Below are 19,150 nucleotides of genomic sequence, written 5' to 3'. Positions count from 1 at the left end.
TTTACACACAACGATTGTGAATTCATAACAGAGATGTTGCGCCACTTTAGATAGTAGAGCTTTGTTGTGTAGAGAGGGATTCTTAAAACCAAGTTCACCTTTCTCTTTTGAATGACACAGTCGTTTCTAGGAGATCTAGTGAATTTAATGTTTAGCATTGTAATCATCCATATAGAAATTTGCTACTGCACTACGAAGTTGCTTATAACATAATGCGGAAAGTTAAAAATGTGAGGCCGTAAAATTGAACATTAAGAAAGCAACAAATTCCAACATCACCTCTTTGCTTGTTAAAAACCTTGTCCAAAATGTAATGAAATAGAGCAGAATTTGGAGGCAAAGCAAGATACTCCTTTGAACTCACACCATATGCGAGAGAACCACCATGTTTTCAATTGTGTAAAATTGTTCATTCATTAAAAAAGAATTAAAAAAAAATTTGCTCTTGTTTAAACAAAATTTTGTACTTTTACTACAACCCAATATAATTAATTATAGTCTGTACTGAAACTTGACACATGTTTCCGATGGGCCCAACCTGATTTGCAAGTGTCAAACATAAGTGTCTGATTACCTGTGACACAACACAACAGAGGTGACAACGCACATCCGATAGTCTGAAACACCTTGAGGTACGCACTTGTATGTTGAAGAGCCGAATCCATTACCGTACGCATGTCAGTCAACAGTATCCTCTTCCATTCTTTCATTTATTTCATAATATTTAAATAATTTTTTAGTAAAATTACATGTTACCTGCTTATGGGTTTTATATAAATTTGTTGAAGGAAAGAGGGCGTAGCTATTTTGTAAATTCAATTCTACGAGTAGGTAATCATGTAATTGTCCCATTTATTTTTCCCCAGTGGAAAAACCCTAAACGGCTAAACGGACGTCTCTTGAAGAACCCATGGCTCTCCAACTCCTCTTCCAATTCCCGCCTGATTCCCAATACCGCCAGATTACTATTTCAAATCCTTCACTCTCTGTACATATTTCCATTTGGGTTGAAGAACAAGAACCCTAGCAATCCACCAAAACAAAATCAGCTTTCCATTTCAACAGCATTTGCAGGCTATGAGCAGACGAGGCTCAATGATAGTCTTTACCCAATTAATAACCTTTATACCCTCCCTGAAATCTAATTGTGCTTACCCACCAAAGTTCTTGACGATCTCACGTTTTCACATATTCAAGAATTCTCTCGTAGATTTCCACAGCAGCTGCAGGGGCATCAGTAACTTTCCGCAAGATGATCTTGAAGGATTAAACGATTCAGATTTGTCGGCCCTAGATGATGCAGCTTGTTCAGTTCAAGAGAAGTACAGGAAAAAACAACCTGTTTCACCTCAAGATTTCGCCTTTTTGGAGGATGCAGTTCATAGCTCGTCGAGGAAGAGTTTTGATTCGGGTAAGTTCTCTAAGGAAGCCATACTGATATCAGATGAAATTGGAGACAATGGAGACAATTTTGGTGACAAAACCCAGAAATTTCTTAGACAGTTCAGGGAGAAATTGAATGATTCTTTGGTAATTGAGGTGTTGGAACTTGTACGAAGCCCTGAATTGGCTGTCAAGTTTTTCATTTGGGCTGGTCGACAAATTGGGTATAGCCATACAGTTCGAGTTTACCATGCCCTGCTTGATGGATTGGGTTTTGATAAGAATACTAGAGTCCCGGAACATTTTCTTAAAAAAATTAGAGAGGATGACAAAGAAGTTCTCGGTAATTTGCTCAATGTTTTGATCCGAAAGTGTTGCAGAAATGGGTTTTGGAATGCAGCACTTGAGGAGCTCGGGAGGCTAAAGGATTTTGGATATAAACCTTCAAAATCAACATATAATGCCTTAATTCTGCTTCTTCTTAAGGCCGATCGGTTGGATACAGCCTATCTTGTCCATAGGGAGATGGTTGACTCTGGTTTTAATATGGATGGGTTCACCATGGGTTACTTTGCTCAGTCCCTCTGCAAGGCTGGAAGGTGGAGAGATGCTCTCAGAATCATTGAAGAGGAAGAATTCGAGCCTGATACTGTAATTTACAATAAAATGATTAGTGGGTTGTGTGAGGCTTCTCTTTTTGAGGAAGCTATGGATTTTTTGCATCGCATGAGGACCAATTCTTGTATCCCTAATGTTGAAACATTTGAAACATTGCTTACTGGATGTTTGAGGAAACGACAGCTGGGTAGGTGTAAGAGAATTCTTAGCATGATGATAACAGAAGGCTGTTATCCAACTCGTTCAATATTTAAATATCTTGTTGATGCTTATTGCCGCTCAGGTGACTACATCTATGCCTATAAGTTGCTCAAGAAGATGGTGAATTGTGGTTATGTTCCAGGTTATGTGGTATACAATATCCTGATTGGAGGTATATGTGGAAGGGAGGAATTACCCAGTTCTGATATATTGGAACTTGCTGAAAAAGCTTACTGTGAGATGCTTGATGCAGGTTTTGTGTTGAATAAGGTAAATGTAGGGCATTTTTCTCGTTGTCTTTGTGAGGTTGGAAAATTTGAGAAGGCATTTTCCGTTATCCGTGAAATGATGGCGAAGGGATTCATACCTGACAGTAGTACTTACTCCAAAGTGATTGGTTTTCTCTGTCAGGCCTCCAAAGTTGAAAAGGCTATCCTTTTATTTGAAGAAATGAAAAAAAATGGTATTGTTCCTGATGTCTTTACTTACACTATTCTGATTGATAGTTTTTGTAAAGCTGATCTCATTGAACCAGCTCATAACTTATTTGATGAAATGGTAAGAGATGGTTGTGCTCCTAATGTGGTGACATATACTTCACTGATACATGCATATCTTAAAGTGAGGAAAGTATCTAATGCGAATGATCTTTTTGAGAGGATGCTATCAGAGGGTTGGATTCCAAACATCATTACGTACACAGCTCTGATTGATGGTCATTGTAAGGCTGGGCACATTGATAGGGCTTGCCAAATTTATGGAAGAATGAGGGGTAATTCTGATATTCCAGATGTAGAAATGTACTTTAGAAGTGATGGTAGCAATCTCATTAAACCGAATGTTGTCACTTATGGAGCTTTGGTTGATGGTCTATGCAAGGCCCACAAAGTGGGTGAGGCTCTTGACTTACTAGAAGCAATGTCAAAGGCAGGTTGTGAGCCTAATCAAATTGTATATGATGCTCTTATTGATGGCTTTTGCAAGGTTGGGAAGCTAGATGAAGCACAAGAGATCTTTACAAAGATGTCAGAAAATGGGTACAGTCCAAATGTTTACACTTATAGCTCTCTAATTGATAGGTTATTTAAGGATAAACGACTAGATCTTGCCTTGAAGGTCTTATCTAAGATGCTAGAAAATGCCTGTCCTCCAAATGTGGTTACCTACACAGAAATGATTGATGGTCTTTGTAAAGTTGGGAAGGCCGATGAGGCTTATAAACTTCTGGTGATGATGGAAGAGAAGGGTTGTTGTCCCAACGTTGTGAGTTATACTGCAATGATAGATGGCTTTGGCAAAGTGGGTAAAGTTAACATGTGCCTTGAAGTCTTGAGACAGATGGTTGCTAAGGGTTGTGCTCCAAACTTTGTCACATATAGTGTGTTGATAAAACATTGTTGTCTGGCAGGTCTTTTGGATGAAGCTCACAAACTTCTAGAGGAGATGAAACAAACCTATTGGCCAAGATATGTAACAGGCTATCGCAAAGTCATTGAAGGGTTCAGCAGAGAGTTTATAGCCTCACTTGGCCTCCTAAATGAGATTACAGAGGGCAATACAATGCCAATTGCTCCAACTTACAGAATTTTGATTGATAGCTTTTGTAAGGCAGGGAGATTAGAGGTAGCGTTGGAATTATATGAAGAGATGCTGACATCTTCAGTATTTTCATATGCTGACAGGAACACTTATTCTTCTTTGATAGAGTGCCTCTCCCTTGCGTCGAAGGTTGAGAAAGCTTTTGAATTGTATGCAGATATGACAAGGAGAGGTCACATTCCAGATATAAGTGTCTTCTTTTTCCTTATTAAGGGTCTCGTTAAGGTTAACAAGTGGGATGAAGCACTTCAACTTTCTGATAGCATATATCACATGGTATGTTCCTCTTTCTCTCTCTCTAGTTTCTGCATCAGTTTTTAATTCTAAATCAGTCTTATTGAAGTTCTTTCTCATAATTTGTTTATTTATTTAGTTTTAATGATGTTTTATCTTATGAATTTTATATGATGTAATAATCCTTTGTATAATCTATTTAGAAGTACACCATTTATTAATTATTCCAATTTTGCATGGAATTTAATTATATGTATGTCTCAAATTTTGACTTGACCTTGAATGATTTGCTCTACTTTTCAAACAATGGTCCAAAGTATGGGGCCTCATGCCACATATTCTTGAAGGAAAAGGTTCTGTTCTCTTCAAATGAGTAAATTCTTCTAGACTTCCCTGCTGGTTTGCTTTGGTGACCTGCATTATATTACTCAATTACACATATTGCAAGTATATGTTGTGCTTAGTTTGACTTGATAGGCTTGTTAGTTGCAATATGGTGTAATATATCTACTACAAAGAAGCAAGAGCACCAAAACTGTATGTAAATAATCTAATTATCAAACAGTCCTGAAGTTAGGGCTCTTCTGCTAGAGCCGGAACTTAAATGTTCTATACTGAAGAAATTTAAAAACTAAGACCCTGTAGTTACGAAAAATCCTGTAAGATGCCTATCATACCAGAAATTTTATAGAGCTGAATGTTGGGCAATAAAAACCAACACAGTCATGTGGTGAGTGTAGCTGAAATGATGATGTTGAGGGTCGGTAAGTACCAAGACTAGGAACTTGGAATAATAAATGGTTACAGTTTAAGGAAACGCAGGAGTAGTATCAGTAGGGACGAAGCTGGGATGAAGTCACCTGAGATGGTTTGGACAAGTACTAGAAAGACCACCTGCCCAGGGGGAGGGAGGGAAGGGGGGGGGGGGGGGGGAAATGACCTGGTTGAGTTGGTGCTAAACATATGGGTACATTAGCAGCAGAATGGCCTTTAATTGACCAGAATGGAGGAGCATGATCGTGTAGTAGATCCCGTATGGTTTAAACAACTCTTAGTTGAGTCTGGTGTCCCTGTGTCTGCCTTTTTTTGAGGTTTACATGTTTGGTGCTTCATTTCTTCCCAGTGTCCAGAACCCATAGGGTTGCACTCTTTTAAGTTCATAAAATTGACGCCTTTTGCTTTGCCTTTTTTTGTGGGTCGAGTGTTTGGGGGGGGGGGGGGGGGGGGGAGGGGGTGGATGATGTTGTTTAGAACAGTAGGTTAATGGTAAACTAGTAAGTAGTAACAGATGAATATAGGTTTTGGAACATAGGGCAGTTGGAATTCAATCAGGTTTTGATCTAAACACAAAGTCATCATATGCTTAAAGGGATTTTGAGCAATTAGAAAAATGAGAACTTCACGAGCACTTGGTTTATTCAAGGCTTTTGAAAATAGTGCAGGCCTGGTTTAAATTTGGGCCAGATTGTAATGTGGGTTTGGTTGGGCCTTAACTTTTGGGTTTATTGATGGAATGGGCCTCTTTTATAAGCCTATATTTGGGGTTTTAATTCTAAGCACGAAATTAGTATTTTAATTACTAGTTAGTATTAGCAGTGGGGCACATTACCTGTAGTTAGAGAGTAATCTTGTTTTACTATCAATTATATTAGATAGAGAGGTCTGTCAGTTGTGGGGCCGATCTTAGTTGTAGGATAAGTTTAGTCAATTGGGAAACTCCACCTCAGCTCTCGCAAGAGGGATGTTTCTTTCTTTATTTTGATTTCCTTTTTAAAGTTAGTTTCCTTAATTGAGTAGGTTGTTTAGTCTGATTAGGAACCTTCTGTTAGCTTGCATACAGAAGGAATCCTGATTTGTTTCTCCTATTATTTGAGTACTATATTTAGGTACATGAAAGAGGCAAGACCTCAAATACTATTTGATTAATGGAATAGCATTTGGTTAGTTCTTAATGTTGTGATTGTTGTCTACTTGTCTCTCTCCTCTTTCCTCTCTTCTCCCTTTGGTTTTCTTCTTTTGCCTCCTCTAGCAGGTTGATCTCTCTCTCTCCCCCACTTCTCCATCAGTCAATCTGCATCAGAAACGAATAAGAATTGCAAGGTTAGTTGTTACCTGCTGGCAGGTAAGACAGGTTTTGAACCTATGTAAATTGGCATTCGAATAAAGTTCTTTTTTTTGGGTGGGGGTGGGGGTGGTGTTGGGAAGTGAATGAAAATTTATTAAGAAAGGAGAGATATACAAACAAGCACAAAAACAGCAAGGAGAGGAAGAACCAACTCCAACCAAGAGAAAAGAAAGGCCACTTGTAGTATCCGAATCTGAAGGCCCCTTGAAGATAAAATGAGCCTGTTCCTATAATCCTATCACAATCAGAATATGAGGCAAGCTAATGGTTGAACATAATTTTGATGTCAAAATCAATAACACTCCAAATATGGTTTAATGTGTGAGAAGAATCTGTCCACCTATGCATATTCCTTTCCCACCAGATTTGATACACAGCACAAAATGCTATTTTAACAACCAGCCCACAGATTGAGTTGCCTTTAAACTTCTTGATCCATCACCATTCACCCTCAAAACTAGGTGAGGGAGAGTGGGAAGGCCAGCGTTTCATAAGAACCCCAAGCCAGATATTCCCACATAGTGAAAGGACAGCCAAAAACTAGGTGATACAATGCTTTTGGAGGCATTCGAACATGGGCAACAGTTTTGAATCCTGAATTCCAATAGGTTTTGATCCAGACAATAATAACATCCAAACAAATTGTGGGAACATTTCTATCACTCATCTATACTTAATCTACATTTATTCAAACTCCCATACTCAAACTTTCACATTTGATTCCCCTCAAAAATTGCAATTTTACCTCTCCTTCTCCCCTGGTTTTTCGAAATGGCTAAATTATCCCTCTTTCACCTATTAACCAGTTCTCATCATCTCTTCTCCTTCCATATCCTCTTCTTCTTCTTCTTCTTCTTCTTCTTCTTCTTCTTTTTTTTTTTTTTTTTTTTTTAAATTCCACCTTTTTACAATTTTTTATTCTACCTATATTTCTTTGCACAAAAAATAAAATAAAATAAAATAAAAATAAAAAAATAAAAAATAAAAAATAAAATAAAATTCTACCTATTTCCCCTCTTCTTCTTCGAACATGGTAACACAACCCCACCCCACCCCACCTCACCTTCCTTCCTCCCCACCAACCCCTTCAACCCAGCCATCACCCTGCACCCCTGCCCAACCCAATCCTATTTGGTAGGAACACCGAAGAACGGTGCACTCTTCTTGTCCTTGAACTTCATTGGAGTCTGGTACTCATCGGTGACCAATCATCTAGATGATATTCAAATTAATAATGACTCATTAATCCGGGCTACTAAAGCTTATGATTGTAGGATCTTTGTAAGTCAGCATTTCTTCTTCCATGTTCGCCAGTGGAGACTAAGAGACCAAGCTTGTTGGGATAGTGCTCATGGTTGAAGCATGATCGTGGGCATCTGGAAACATGCATTGGGCGTACCCGCTACAAGAGGCTCGGGCATGTGCGAGGTCCCGGGGGGTGAGAACTACGCCAGCCTTACCCTGAGAATGTTGAGAGGCTGTTTTGACTGCTTGACCACCAGGTCGCAACATTCGTACCCTACCGTTGGCCATTTGGCAGCATGCATTACTATTATAAATTTATTCATTTTGGTTCTAATTGATCTATCTAACTCAAAAGTGCAAAGGAAGAAGAGCACAACAATAGTGACATTCAACTCAATTAGGTGATAAAACGTTTCACCAAAAAAAAATTGATAAAAAAACAAAGCAGATTAATCACTCATAGCTAGCAGTGAAGTTGAAGATGGATACCTTATATCTTAAACTGCATATTCAGCTGGTACAGAATGATAGCAGCTTACCACATAGAACCCATGCGCCCTCCATATTGAACTTGATCCTAACTTCTCTCCGTCTGTGAGCTCATCATCGATCACCATTCCAAACATTAGATTCTCAAGCATGTTCTCCATAGGATGCTTGCCACCGTTGGCTACCTGGAATGTTGATCCATCACCGTTGGTCAAGTTGTTGTCGTTGTTGTTCTGAAATACAGTGGTGGTGTTCCCGTCTAAGCTGGTCAGAAAGGGAATGTTGTTGTTGACGATGCCGTTGTTAACGTTATTGAGGGGAACGCCATTGTTAATGGGATGGACTGCACCCTTGAGCTTGATGAAAGGGAGTTGACCATTGACAGCTGGGTTGGTGATGATTTTGGTAACTGCTTGGGCGGAGGGGTTTGTCCTACTGACTATGGCATGCATACAGTGGTTGGTGTGGGTTCGAAACGGCCACGATTGCATTGGCAGATGCGGCGGGGACAACAATGACGTTGGTTGTTGCGCGTGAGACATTGCAGCAGGTGCAGTAGCAATATCAGTTTCACTCTTGACAACCCTAGGACCGAAACCTTGTGCTCCATCTGGTTGGTTGCAAGTCTCTTAAGAATCTCTCTCAAATTGAAAAGGGGGAAATCCAGTCCCAGAAAAAGGCAAATACATTATGTCCAACTTTATCTTTCTTTCATACTTGCTCAAATTCTTAACACAATTAATAAGGGATGTAAATCGTAAACTGAAGCAGTGTCAACTGCGTCGATGGCATTATGTGTGACACCCAAGAATACGGTTAGTAATAGACCTGCCTGGGAGATCAATGAGTTGTCCCCACCAAGAATACGACAAGCACCAGGGGGTTTGGGAGATCGGTGAGGGTGTGTAAACTTTAGTCCCACATCGTCTGGGGGAGAGATTACTGGGCTAGTTAATAATCATTAGCCTCCTTAATATAGCACAACGCGTTTTAAAGCCTTGAGGCCCATGGGCTAAAGAGGACAATATTGTGCAAGGTTAATGCGGCTAGGGCATTACTTTCTGATCAGCAGAAGGAAGGGCCTTGACGGTAGCTTATTGGTTTGTGTTCACATACTTTCCCATGACACCCATAATAGGGACTTGCAACTCCGAGACAGAGTTGGAACTTGGGTGGGGTTGTAAGGGAGGGTAAGGGTGGCAGATAGTTGGGGTTGCAAGGTGGGGTTGTGGGGGTTGGGGAGGGAGGAAAGGTGGGGTGGGGCCGGATTGTGTTTTCTGTTCGAAGAAGAAGATTTGGAGAAAGAGGTTGAATAAAAAATTTGTAAAAGAGATGAGATTAAAAAAAAAATAAAAATTAGATATGGAAGGGGAGAACTGGTTAATAGGTAAAGAGGGGTAATTTAGCCATTTCAAAACACCAGGGGAGATGTAGAGGTAAAAGTTCACTTTTTTGGGGGGAATCGAGGTGAAAGTTTGAATAGGTAGTTTGAACAAATGTAGGGTAAGTATATGGGAGCATTAGAAATTTCCCCAAAATTTATCTATGGGCTTAAAGGAAGTTTGGACAATTAGGTTTCATTTAATTTTATCCTAGTTACATTCAATCAATATGAGTACTCGAGCAACACTTGGTTATTCAAGGTTTCCAAGAAAAAGAATGTCAAACAAGGAAAAGTTCAGATACTGTCTTGATCTTTAATTATCTCTCGCTCTCTCTCTCTTTTCTCCTTCCCTTTTCCTGCTGTAATTTTCATATTTTAGGTTATTTTGTCTGCATATTTCATTGATCTTCTTAGGCCAAATATTGGTGTCACAATGGTTTGTGATTTTTCCCAACAGAACATGACAGTACTTTTCTCTTACTAGTTCAGTGAAACTTAAATAATAGGATTAAAAGTGTCATTTGAGCCAAGAATGCTTTCTCTCTCTCTTCTCTATCTCTCATGTCTTGCAAAGCCATAGATTCTTCAGAGGTGGCAACCAAGGCCCCATGACTCTGGTGATGGGAGCAGCGACAGCATCCTATAGCGGCTCCCTATCTCTCTCCCTCTTTTCCTTTCCATTTCTACTTCTTCTTCAATCTCCCTTCCCTCTTTGGACAATGTTTCCACCTCCCACATTCTTTGCAATTCCTATGAAAGAACAGATAATGTTCTGGATGAACTGTTCTGGTAATTTTCTCGCAGAAGAGTGATGCTTTCCACTCTGGAAATGGGTGATTGAGATGAAAAGGCCTTGTGAATGGATGGTCCAGATCCTTTTGTGATATCAATCACAATCACACATCAACCCTTCTTGTTTTATTTAAGTTCATATCTTTCCCATTAAATTATGACATAAATTTTTTGTGGTTTTGAAACAATAAGTTCATTCATTGACACGAACACGATAGATTAATCAATTTTCCTTTCTCTATAAATATTGTGGATTTTGTTCTAGTTTCAAGATCAATGAATTGCAGCTGAAGTGTACGAAGAACCTGGAATTTTTCCCCTCTGGTTCTTCTAAATTCTTCTACCTCAGATTTTTCATCTATTTGAATTAATTAACCTTCTCTGAATTTGAGAACTATGCCTTATCCATGCCTAACACAGCATAAGATCCAATTTCTTGAATTTGACATTTCTACTTAAAGAAGAGTTCTCATCATTAAGTCTTCTCTACTTGGAGCAGGACATCTATTGGCATCCTAGGGAAGGGACTATTAACCAGAGCTAGTTAATTTCTGCATCTGGTTCATTCACTATGACCATCAGAGGAGCTACATGAGAAATGAATGTGGTGGTCCTGGTTTGGTACCTGCCGTTGAGGTAGGCAGCTTTAGTCAAGTGAAGAAACATGAACTTGCAAAGTGGTTCTCCAGCTATGATCTATCATATTCTTTTTCAACCACATTTCAAGAAGATATTGAAAAGCTGTGGCATCTAGTGTTATTTTTCAGCCTGTAGAAGTGAAGCTCTGTTCTGGTGATTGTTGCAACCACTAAATCTGATGTGCAGGTATATTAGTTTCTAACTTTTAAACAAGGGAAAGTGTGTAACTGAGTTCATGCATACCTGAAAATCTACTTTGTCCACTGCAGCTCAACATTAGCATGGGGGCTGCTGGAACTGATTTTATTCTGTGCTCCTAAATTCTTGTAGGAAGGTAATATGGTTTTCCCGTTTTATTGTATTTTTCATTTCCTTTCAATGCAGCTTTTAGTAGTATTTTAATAAAGGAAGAGATATAGTTGTTTGAATTTATTATGAAGCAGAATAAATTGAGAACTCAAGCTGAAATTGATGCGTTCCACTAACCTGTTAGGACCTATTTGGGAAACTAAATCACAGGGGCAGAATCACAGTGACTAAATATGTGGTGGAAACAGAACCAGAATTGAGGATAATTGAAGTATCAAAATTTCAGGTCAATCCAACTGATGGATTGTGTAACTCCCCAAATCCAGATAGGTTAAGGGACACCCCCACAAGCATCGACCCTTAAGATCACATATATTGACATAACAAACCAACAAAATCCTGGATCCCCTGTTTTGGATTCAGTCTTAGTCTACCTTGAATCTGGATTTTCCCCTGCTATTTCCCCTTGTATAAGAAATTGTATTTTGGGACTGTTTGAATGTTCAATTCAGTTCTACATTACCATTGGCTGATGTTGGGTTCTAAATACACATTACGTAGTTTTATGTGTAAAAATCATAAATAAAAAAAGCAAGAACCACCGTGGCGCTTCTACTTTTCCCTCCAAATCAGTGAACCAGAACCCTTCCACCTGACTGCTTCACATGATTGATAAAATCAGAAGCTTCTTCAAAGATATTACTGATGATTTTATCATCATCATCACTTATCTGGAAAAAGTGGACAGTTTGCTTCATCAGTAGCGAGTTGTACCTAAACAGATTGGAGTGGCAATTAAGTGACGAACTTGCAGTACGAGGTTAAGAGCTACATGTCTAAAATGTTTGTTTCATCTGGGCAGATTGGCGAGATAATTCAAGGGAACTCTTAAGACGTTACTCGTGGAAGCATGCTTGGCTGTTACTAAAATATGTTGAGGAAAAAGTGATAAGTCCAAATCTTGATAACCTAGCTGACCACCCTGTGTCCAAAACAAGTGGGTCAACCTTGTGTCTCTTTTCGCACAAACCAATCTGTTTAGTATAGCGGATTGTACAGCCAGGGCAGTTGGACTAGCCAACTATGGTGGAATTGGCAGATGCTTTCTTGATATACAATTTAAGCTGTCAACTGACCGGTGAAACGAAAAGATACAAGAATACTGGTGTTGATTTTGGTCAGATTTATATAAAATGAGCCAAGAGCAATCTCAAGGAGATAAAATCTTAAGAAAAGTTAAGGAAGGGGAGAAAACTCTTACAGAGAAATTCTTTTATTTAATAAGGTCAGGATACCGAGAATCTGATTGTCCAGTTTCATTTGAGCACAAGAAAAGTTATATGTGTAATACCCAAATGTTGTAGTGTCTATTCAGATCAACCAGCCAAAGCTCCACCAATGAACAGGTTGCATGTGATAGAAGATGGCTTCTCTGTGTTGGCACTTGGCAGCGTCAGATATCATTGTTATCCTCTCTAGGATGTGGCCCAATCTGACCTGTAAGAGAATCCACTTAGCAGACCCTAGGTACTAAATGAAAACAACAGTTAACAGAGCAGCAAATTAAGCGGAAACAAGAATATATCTCATAAACTGCTAGAACGATCATGTGGCTTTAGATCTCAGTGTATAAATTTATTTTCACAGACTACTTGTAAACCAGCAGCTTAAGAAGACCTAACATTCTATTATTAGGGCAAGAACTTACCACATGCAACATATGATCAGCAAAGAAAATGCCAGCCACATAAAACCAAGTTATGTGTACCTAGCTATGGCATGGAGTGCTTCATAGTTGCTTCTGGAACTCTTACATCATGATGAATATATATAGAAAGATCAGCCCCCCTCTGCAATATTCAAACACCAGATGCATTCTTCTAGGACCCAAGCTAAAAAGAAAGACAACAGATGAAACGAAATGAAAGACTATTTGAGGATATTCAAGTTTTACAGAAGTGTCCATTTCTTTGGCAACTTTTTCTACAAGCGATAAGTAAGAAAATTTAAGTTCTCCCCATCATCATGCAAACTTCTAAAACAAAATTATTCCATTTGGTGTGATCTTCATTACTCCACCCTAACACTTGAAGATTAAGAACTACATCTCATTAATTCCTATAACCACCAGAACAAAACCAGATAATATTTCATCAATTTCCTCAAAGAACCACTCATCCAAATAGGCTCAAGAAAGACATTCATGCCAAAACGTTATCCTTCTAAAATGTTTGTGTTTGAGGAGGCTCAAGAACTTTCTGAGTCGATTATAGCAAACTTGATCTCTTAAGTCTAACTAATTGACTCAAGGGATTGGACCTACTAGATGGATCTCCGACGCAGCATTAAGGCTGAACCGGGTTGACCCGTTTGGCAATCTTGACTGAGACGAACTGGGTCCGGTTGGATCATTGAGATCAATAGGATATTTTAGGACTTATTTTATTTAGGAAAGACTTAGTTATTTTAATTAGGAAGATATGTAATCTTTAATTTTGGGTAATTTTGGGGGTAGCTAGTAGAAAAGTAGAATTTCCAATTCTAGTTTTATTGTGTTTCTATTCTGTTAGTCTAGGATTTAGGAAGTAATTAAGAGTTGCTATTTCAGTTTTTGATTTTAATTAGGCAATTTTAATTGCAATTTTTTATAGTAAGGCATTTAACCCAAGTCATTAGACAGATTTTTGAAGAATGGATTGAATTGTGTTGTTAGTGCTGGATTGGTACTTGCAAGGTAGTGTGACCATCCCACCCCCCCCTTTTGTGCGATTCCCTCTCTCTTTTCTATTCTTCTTCTTCTTCTCTGTTCCGGCGACCCTAGCAGTCCAGCAAGAGAGATATCGATCTCCCTTTATTCTACATCTTTCCATCTGTTTCTATTCTATTAGTCTAGGATTTAGGAAGTAATTAGGAGTTGCTATTTCAGTTTTAGATTTTAATTAGGCAATTTTAATTTCAATTTTTTATATTAAGGCATTTACCTAAGTCATTAGACAGATTTTTGAAGAATGGATTGAATTGTGTTGTTAGTGCCGGATGGGTACTTGCAAGGTAGTGTGACCATCCCCCCCCCCCCCCCCTTTTGTGCGATTCCCTCTCTTTTCTATTCTTCTTCTTCTTCTCTGTTCCGGCGACCCTAGCGGTCCAGCAAGAGAGGTATCGATCTCCCTTGATTCTTCATCTTTCCATCTCAGATTCTAGGAAATGAGCCGATACTGGGTGACCTAGGTAGCCAGATCTGAGATCCATTAGTTCCCTGAACTGGGATTTCTAACCTGAGTTTCAGGTCTGATCTCTGTTCTTTTTCCAGAAAACTTTCAGGAGTTGTGCTTGTCTTCAGGTGAGATGATTACCTATACTACCAATGGGTTAAAGAGGCTTATGAGTGAAGTTTTGAATTCCAGAATTTCAGACCCTTTAAGCTTTCAATCAATTGAATCCCCTCCATCGCAAGGAGTTCTCCTCTGTTGCTCACATCACAGGTTAGAGGTTGAAGACATACCCTCTTCCCATTTATTAATTGGAACCCTTTTCACCCTTAATTCCTTACCTAAGTATTATTTTACCATCTTTCCAGGGATGCCTCTCCCTCATCTCAAGTTACTCCATTCACTTGTTTTCCAATTATTAGCTTGGTTTCCTATAATTACCAATCTGCCATTCCCTCGAAACTTCACATATATTTACTGTCCTTCCACTTAGCATTGGATTTGAGTGTTACCTTATTTGGTTGGGCCCATAAGCGGTCCCATTCCGGTTTTGGAACCCGGATCCGTATCATCACCAAACCACAAAGGGTACTGTAGGAAACTAACAGGACTGAATATGAAGAACTAGAGAGCAATCCAGTGCACGAGGCTCCCGATAATGCAGGGTCTGGGAGGGGTAAATGTACATAGCCTTTCCCCCTGTGTTGCAGGAGAGGCTGTTTCCAGGTTTCAAACCTATGACCAAGATGTTGCAATAGTGCAACTTAACCGTTAAGTCAGGTTTCGAACCTATGACTGAATATGAACTAAATTTCAGAATAAAGAACTAAAAGGTGTAATGGGCTAGTCCTGATACCACTAGAAAACAGAGCTGGTCAGCTAGAACTAGGTTTCTAACGAATGAACCTCAGAGTATCAGAACTGAATTCAATGAAGAAAGTGACAGAAACTTCAATATAAAATATGAAGCAATCTGATCAATAACCTGAGATAGGTGCGGATTCTAAGCTAACAAAAAATAAAACCAGAAACAGGGTACCACAAGGTATGGCAAGGTAGGTGAGTGATCTGAGGTGTAGATACTTCAGTTGCATTTCAAACAATTATAAATACCAAATAATGATAGAGATCCCAAACAGGTACGTTATGTTCTGTGCCTTTTTCACTATTTTTTTTTTTGGGGGGGTGGGGAGGGGGGGGGGGAAGAAAAAAAAAAGGACGACTAGAAAACTTTGTATTGTTGACAATAAGAATGGAAAAAAGGAGAAATGTTCAATTGTAGGTATTATTTGGTCAAAACTCTAGATCCTATCATTCTAAAAATAGAGAAAAATACAGGGCCTGATTGGGATATGGGTTCACCTTGGCTTGTTATTGTAGGCTTTCATCGGTATCTTTGATAGACATGGAGGTGCAAAAGCTGAAGATTTAGCAGCAGAGAACATGAATAAGAATATCATGAGTGAATTGACAAAGAGAGGAAGAAACAAGATTGAAGATGCTGTTAAAAATGGGTACCGCACAATAGACTGAGTTTCTGAAAGAGGATCTCCGTGGTGGAATTTGCTATGTTAGGCATTGATCACGAAAGGGGATCTCATGGTCTCTAATGTTGGTGATTTTTGTGCTGTTATGACTTATGAGCAAAGGAGGAATCCTGAAAGCCCTCACCTCGGATCAAGGTCCTTCAAGGGATCATGAAAAAGACAGAATTGAGGCCCTGGTAAGCATACATTCCTGTTCCTCTCCATTATTCCCTCTTTCCTTTCTTATAGTAAAAGAAATCCCATCCCTTTTGAACTCAACCTCCCTCTGTATTGCAACTGCGAAACTCAAAGCAGAAACCATGATTTTAGTATTTTTAGCCAATATCTTCCTATTCAAAATCGTGGGCTACGAAATCACTTCTTTAAATCCCTAAAGCCACTCAGTGGATTGTGAAACAGCAACCTGAAAGACAAAGACATTGAAGGAGGAGGAGACCCTACAAGATGAAGCTAGAGATATGGGTCAGAGTAAGATGAAGAAGCAGTGATCTTGCATAAGAGAGAATGGTGGTGGTAATACAGGATAGCTTGCAACTGCAACGGCACAAAATATTGTCCTTCTTGTTCTTGTTCTGGCTTCATTGCTTGCCTTTCTACCTTTTGTTGATGATAGATTAAGGTTTTTAAAGGGGCTTGGTTAAAGACTTGAAGGGTCTGAATTAATGGCTGCAACTCATAAAAAACAGGTCAAGAAGAAGAAGAAGCAGAGAGCAGTGGAAATTTTATATGATTACCCTTGATAGCAATAGAGGTTGCTGATGTTGGCAATGGGAAGCTTAGAAGTTCAATAACTTATTTGCCCATATTTTGAACAACTATCCTATTATGTATGGAAGGGTATTTGAAAGATTATAAAATGGGTTACAAGGTCTTTTGTAACCAGGTGAGTTACATTCAGACACACCCTTAATACTTAGTAGTATGTATATACATAATGTTGTTTGTTTGGTTTGGATCTTTAAGGGTTACATTAAGCCATTATCCTTGTATGCAAATAGATTTTTATTTTTTCAAATATTTTTTCTTAATTGATTCTTTTTACTTACTAGTAGGTTTGATTCACTTGCCAATGAAGATTTGAATCACATAAATGCCATGAAGATAGAGATAACCTGACATTGATTTAATATCATTATTTATTTCTTATGTATGGTGCACAATGCTTAAAGCAATTGTTTTGCATGTATCATAACCATATCCATGAGATCAAAGCATATCTAGAGTCTCTTTGATACGTCTCTTATAACCAGCTTTCTGATACACTGCCCGATACAATTCTTGACTCCCTCCTTCTTATGGCTTTTGGGGGTTAGTTGAACTAGTGCCAGTATCCTATCCAAAATTGGGTTTGGTGATCCATGCTCTTGCTCCCTATGTTTGGATCTTGAGGAATCACATCCATTTGTGGAAGAATGGAATTACAAATTTGAGAATCATTATGGTTCTTTAGATCATGTTGCGCCAAAAACGAACGTGTGTCCTTTCTTTCTTCCTTTTTTTTTTTTTTCTGTGGGGGGGGGGGGTTGGTGTTGTGGGCATGTGGGTGTTCTCATGAGTTCAAAGGCATTTTCTTTATAGCTTTCAGGACTCAATAGGACAGCATTATATATCAATATATGATTAATCCAGCATCCATGAAATGTTTTGGCTTTACTGCATAGTTTTAGTGGCCCCTTCTTCCTTTTCTTTTTTCTCTTTATTGCATTACCTTGTTTATTCCCCCCTCCAAAAGAAGAAAGGAAAGAAAAATTAGGGGCTACCATTGGTCTCCTCGAGTCTGGCACTATTCTTTGATTTGATATCCTGTAACTGTAGATCATATGACCTTAACAAGTTATACACATCTACACCTTGTCCTTATTTCATGTGTCTAAACTCTTACCCGAAGTGTCGTGTGGTGACTGGTCATTTTCTGGTTTTGTAGGCAAGAAAAGACCATGCTTTGTTTGTAGGACAAGTGTAAGATTAGGACAGATGGAGAGAATGTGAGACTCATACAGGCAAAGCATGTTGTGGCATCAAGAGCTTTCTTCCTCATTTCTCTATTGATGATATAAGTTGGGATGCTCAAGAAAAGCCTCGGTTCAGGTTTAGCTGAGGATGGTCTGTTGTTGGGGTTTTCCTATCTGCTGAAAGCCATGCCGAACGTGGATAGGTAGGCTGTTGTTTTTGGTAGTGGGCTGTACTGTTAGCCATTTATATTCTTTCATTCATTCTTAATAATATTTAACTCATGGTCTAAAAAAAAGAGTTATATTGGCACATTCAAACTTCGATTATGGAATGGTTTTTAACTAAATACTCTGGTCTAAGAGACTAGGACAGAAATGTAATTTCTTAGTAGAATTTGTCTAAAATCTTGGTTGATAACTTGAATCCCCTACTTGAACAGGATATCCATTGGCATCATTGAGAAGGAAATTTCAACAGAAGCATCCGCTTTGTGGCTGTACAGCATTTTTCGGGGGAGCCTGAGATATGGTAATGGCATATTGATTCCTAGTTTGCTATCCACTGAAGAATCAGGTATATTGATGTGGAATCAATGCTTTACATTTGTAGTTGAAATGTCCAAATGTTAAACTGTAACTTTAGGATGAGTTGGATTGCACAAGGATAGTCAATTCAATGATTTTCCGGATCATAAATGAGGAAAGATCAATTAGTTTTAGTCCAGATAGTAGAGTCCTTGTGCTGGCTTCAATATGGTTTCCTGTCATCACATGATTTGGCATAAATGAGATGTATTTTCTGTGATAAAATACAGTTAGCCCATCCAAATAGATTAATGTTCTTATAATATGAGGTTGAGCAAACCATCATAAATTTGTTGAGGTTGGGGATGGGGGGAATAACAACAGCAAGGATGTCACGAGGGGGACCCTCATATGCTATAAGGGTGGAGGAATATTACCATTGCTCCAGTAAAACATATTTTTAATGACCCCCACGGGGTTTGGTTTCTCATTATCAGAGGTGAATTTTATTCCTGTGAGATCATATGAAGTAGCAACCGATAATGAAAGTGTTGAAAAACTCTTCAGATGGGGGAGAGGGATAATGTTGGAATTAAACAAATACAAGATAAATTTTGAAAGAAGATGAGAAATTTTCAGTGTGTAAACCTAACGGGCTGGCAGCCTAGATTCTCCCGGTGAATTCACAAAAGATAAATGTATGCCTGATTGATTCATGACGGGAATGACAAAATTCGCATGTAGGATCTAATGTCATCCATTTCTATAGATCTTTGGTTGGAATTCCTCCAAGTGTTAATCTCCAGAAAATAAAAAAATTAGTGAAAATTACGTCTCCTTCCCTTGTAGTTTGTTAAAATTATACATGGATCCAAGGGTTTGAACGAATTATGCCTCCT

The 19,150-nt window shown here is 38.7% G+C and overlaps 1 protein-coding gene across 4 annotated transcripts; it reads left to right on the top strand.

The window, feature by feature from the left end:
- Positions 1-864: 864 nt before the first annotated feature.
- LOC122090655 (pentatricopeptide repeat-containing protein At1g06710, mitochondrial) lies at positions 865-18,574 on the top strand. 4 transcript variants are annotated; one of them, XM_042660298.1, is made up of 7 exons: positions 865-4,077; positions 10,570-10,895; positions 10,979-11,043; positions 15,608-15,950; positions 16,174-16,657; positions 17,699-17,929; positions 18,167-18,574. In XM_042660298.1, the coding sequence occupies exons 1-2, from the start codon at positions 1,078-1,080 to the stop codon at positions 10,612-10,614; spliced, it is 3,045 nt and encodes a 1,014-aa protein (XP_042516232.1). In that variant the 5' UTR covers positions 865-1,077; the 3' UTR covers positions 10,615-10,895; positions 10,979-11,043; positions 15,608-15,950; positions 16,174-16,657; positions 17,699-17,929; positions 18,167-18,574. The 4 variants fall into 4 exon arrangements, with proteins under 4 accessions (XP_042516232.1, XP_042516231.1, XP_042516229.1 ...); XM_042660297.1 differs by lacking the exon at positions 16,174-16,657; XM_042660295.1 differs by lacking the exons at positions 15,608-15,950; positions 16,174-16,657.
- The last annotated feature ends 576 nt before the right edge of the window (positions 18,575-19,150 follow it).

The sequence above is a fragment of the Macadamia integrifolia genome, chromosome 10, assembly GCF_013358625.1.
Source record: "Macadamia integrifolia cultivar HAES 741 chromosome 10, SCU_Mint_v3, whole genome shotgun sequence".
NCBI classification, from domain to species: domain Eukaryota; kingdom Viridiplantae; phylum Streptophyta; class Magnoliopsida; order Proteales; family Proteaceae; genus Macadamia; species Macadamia integrifolia.
The sequence above is the reverse complement of the archived record's forward strand: the minus strand, read 5'-3'. Positions and strand labels throughout refer to the sequence as shown.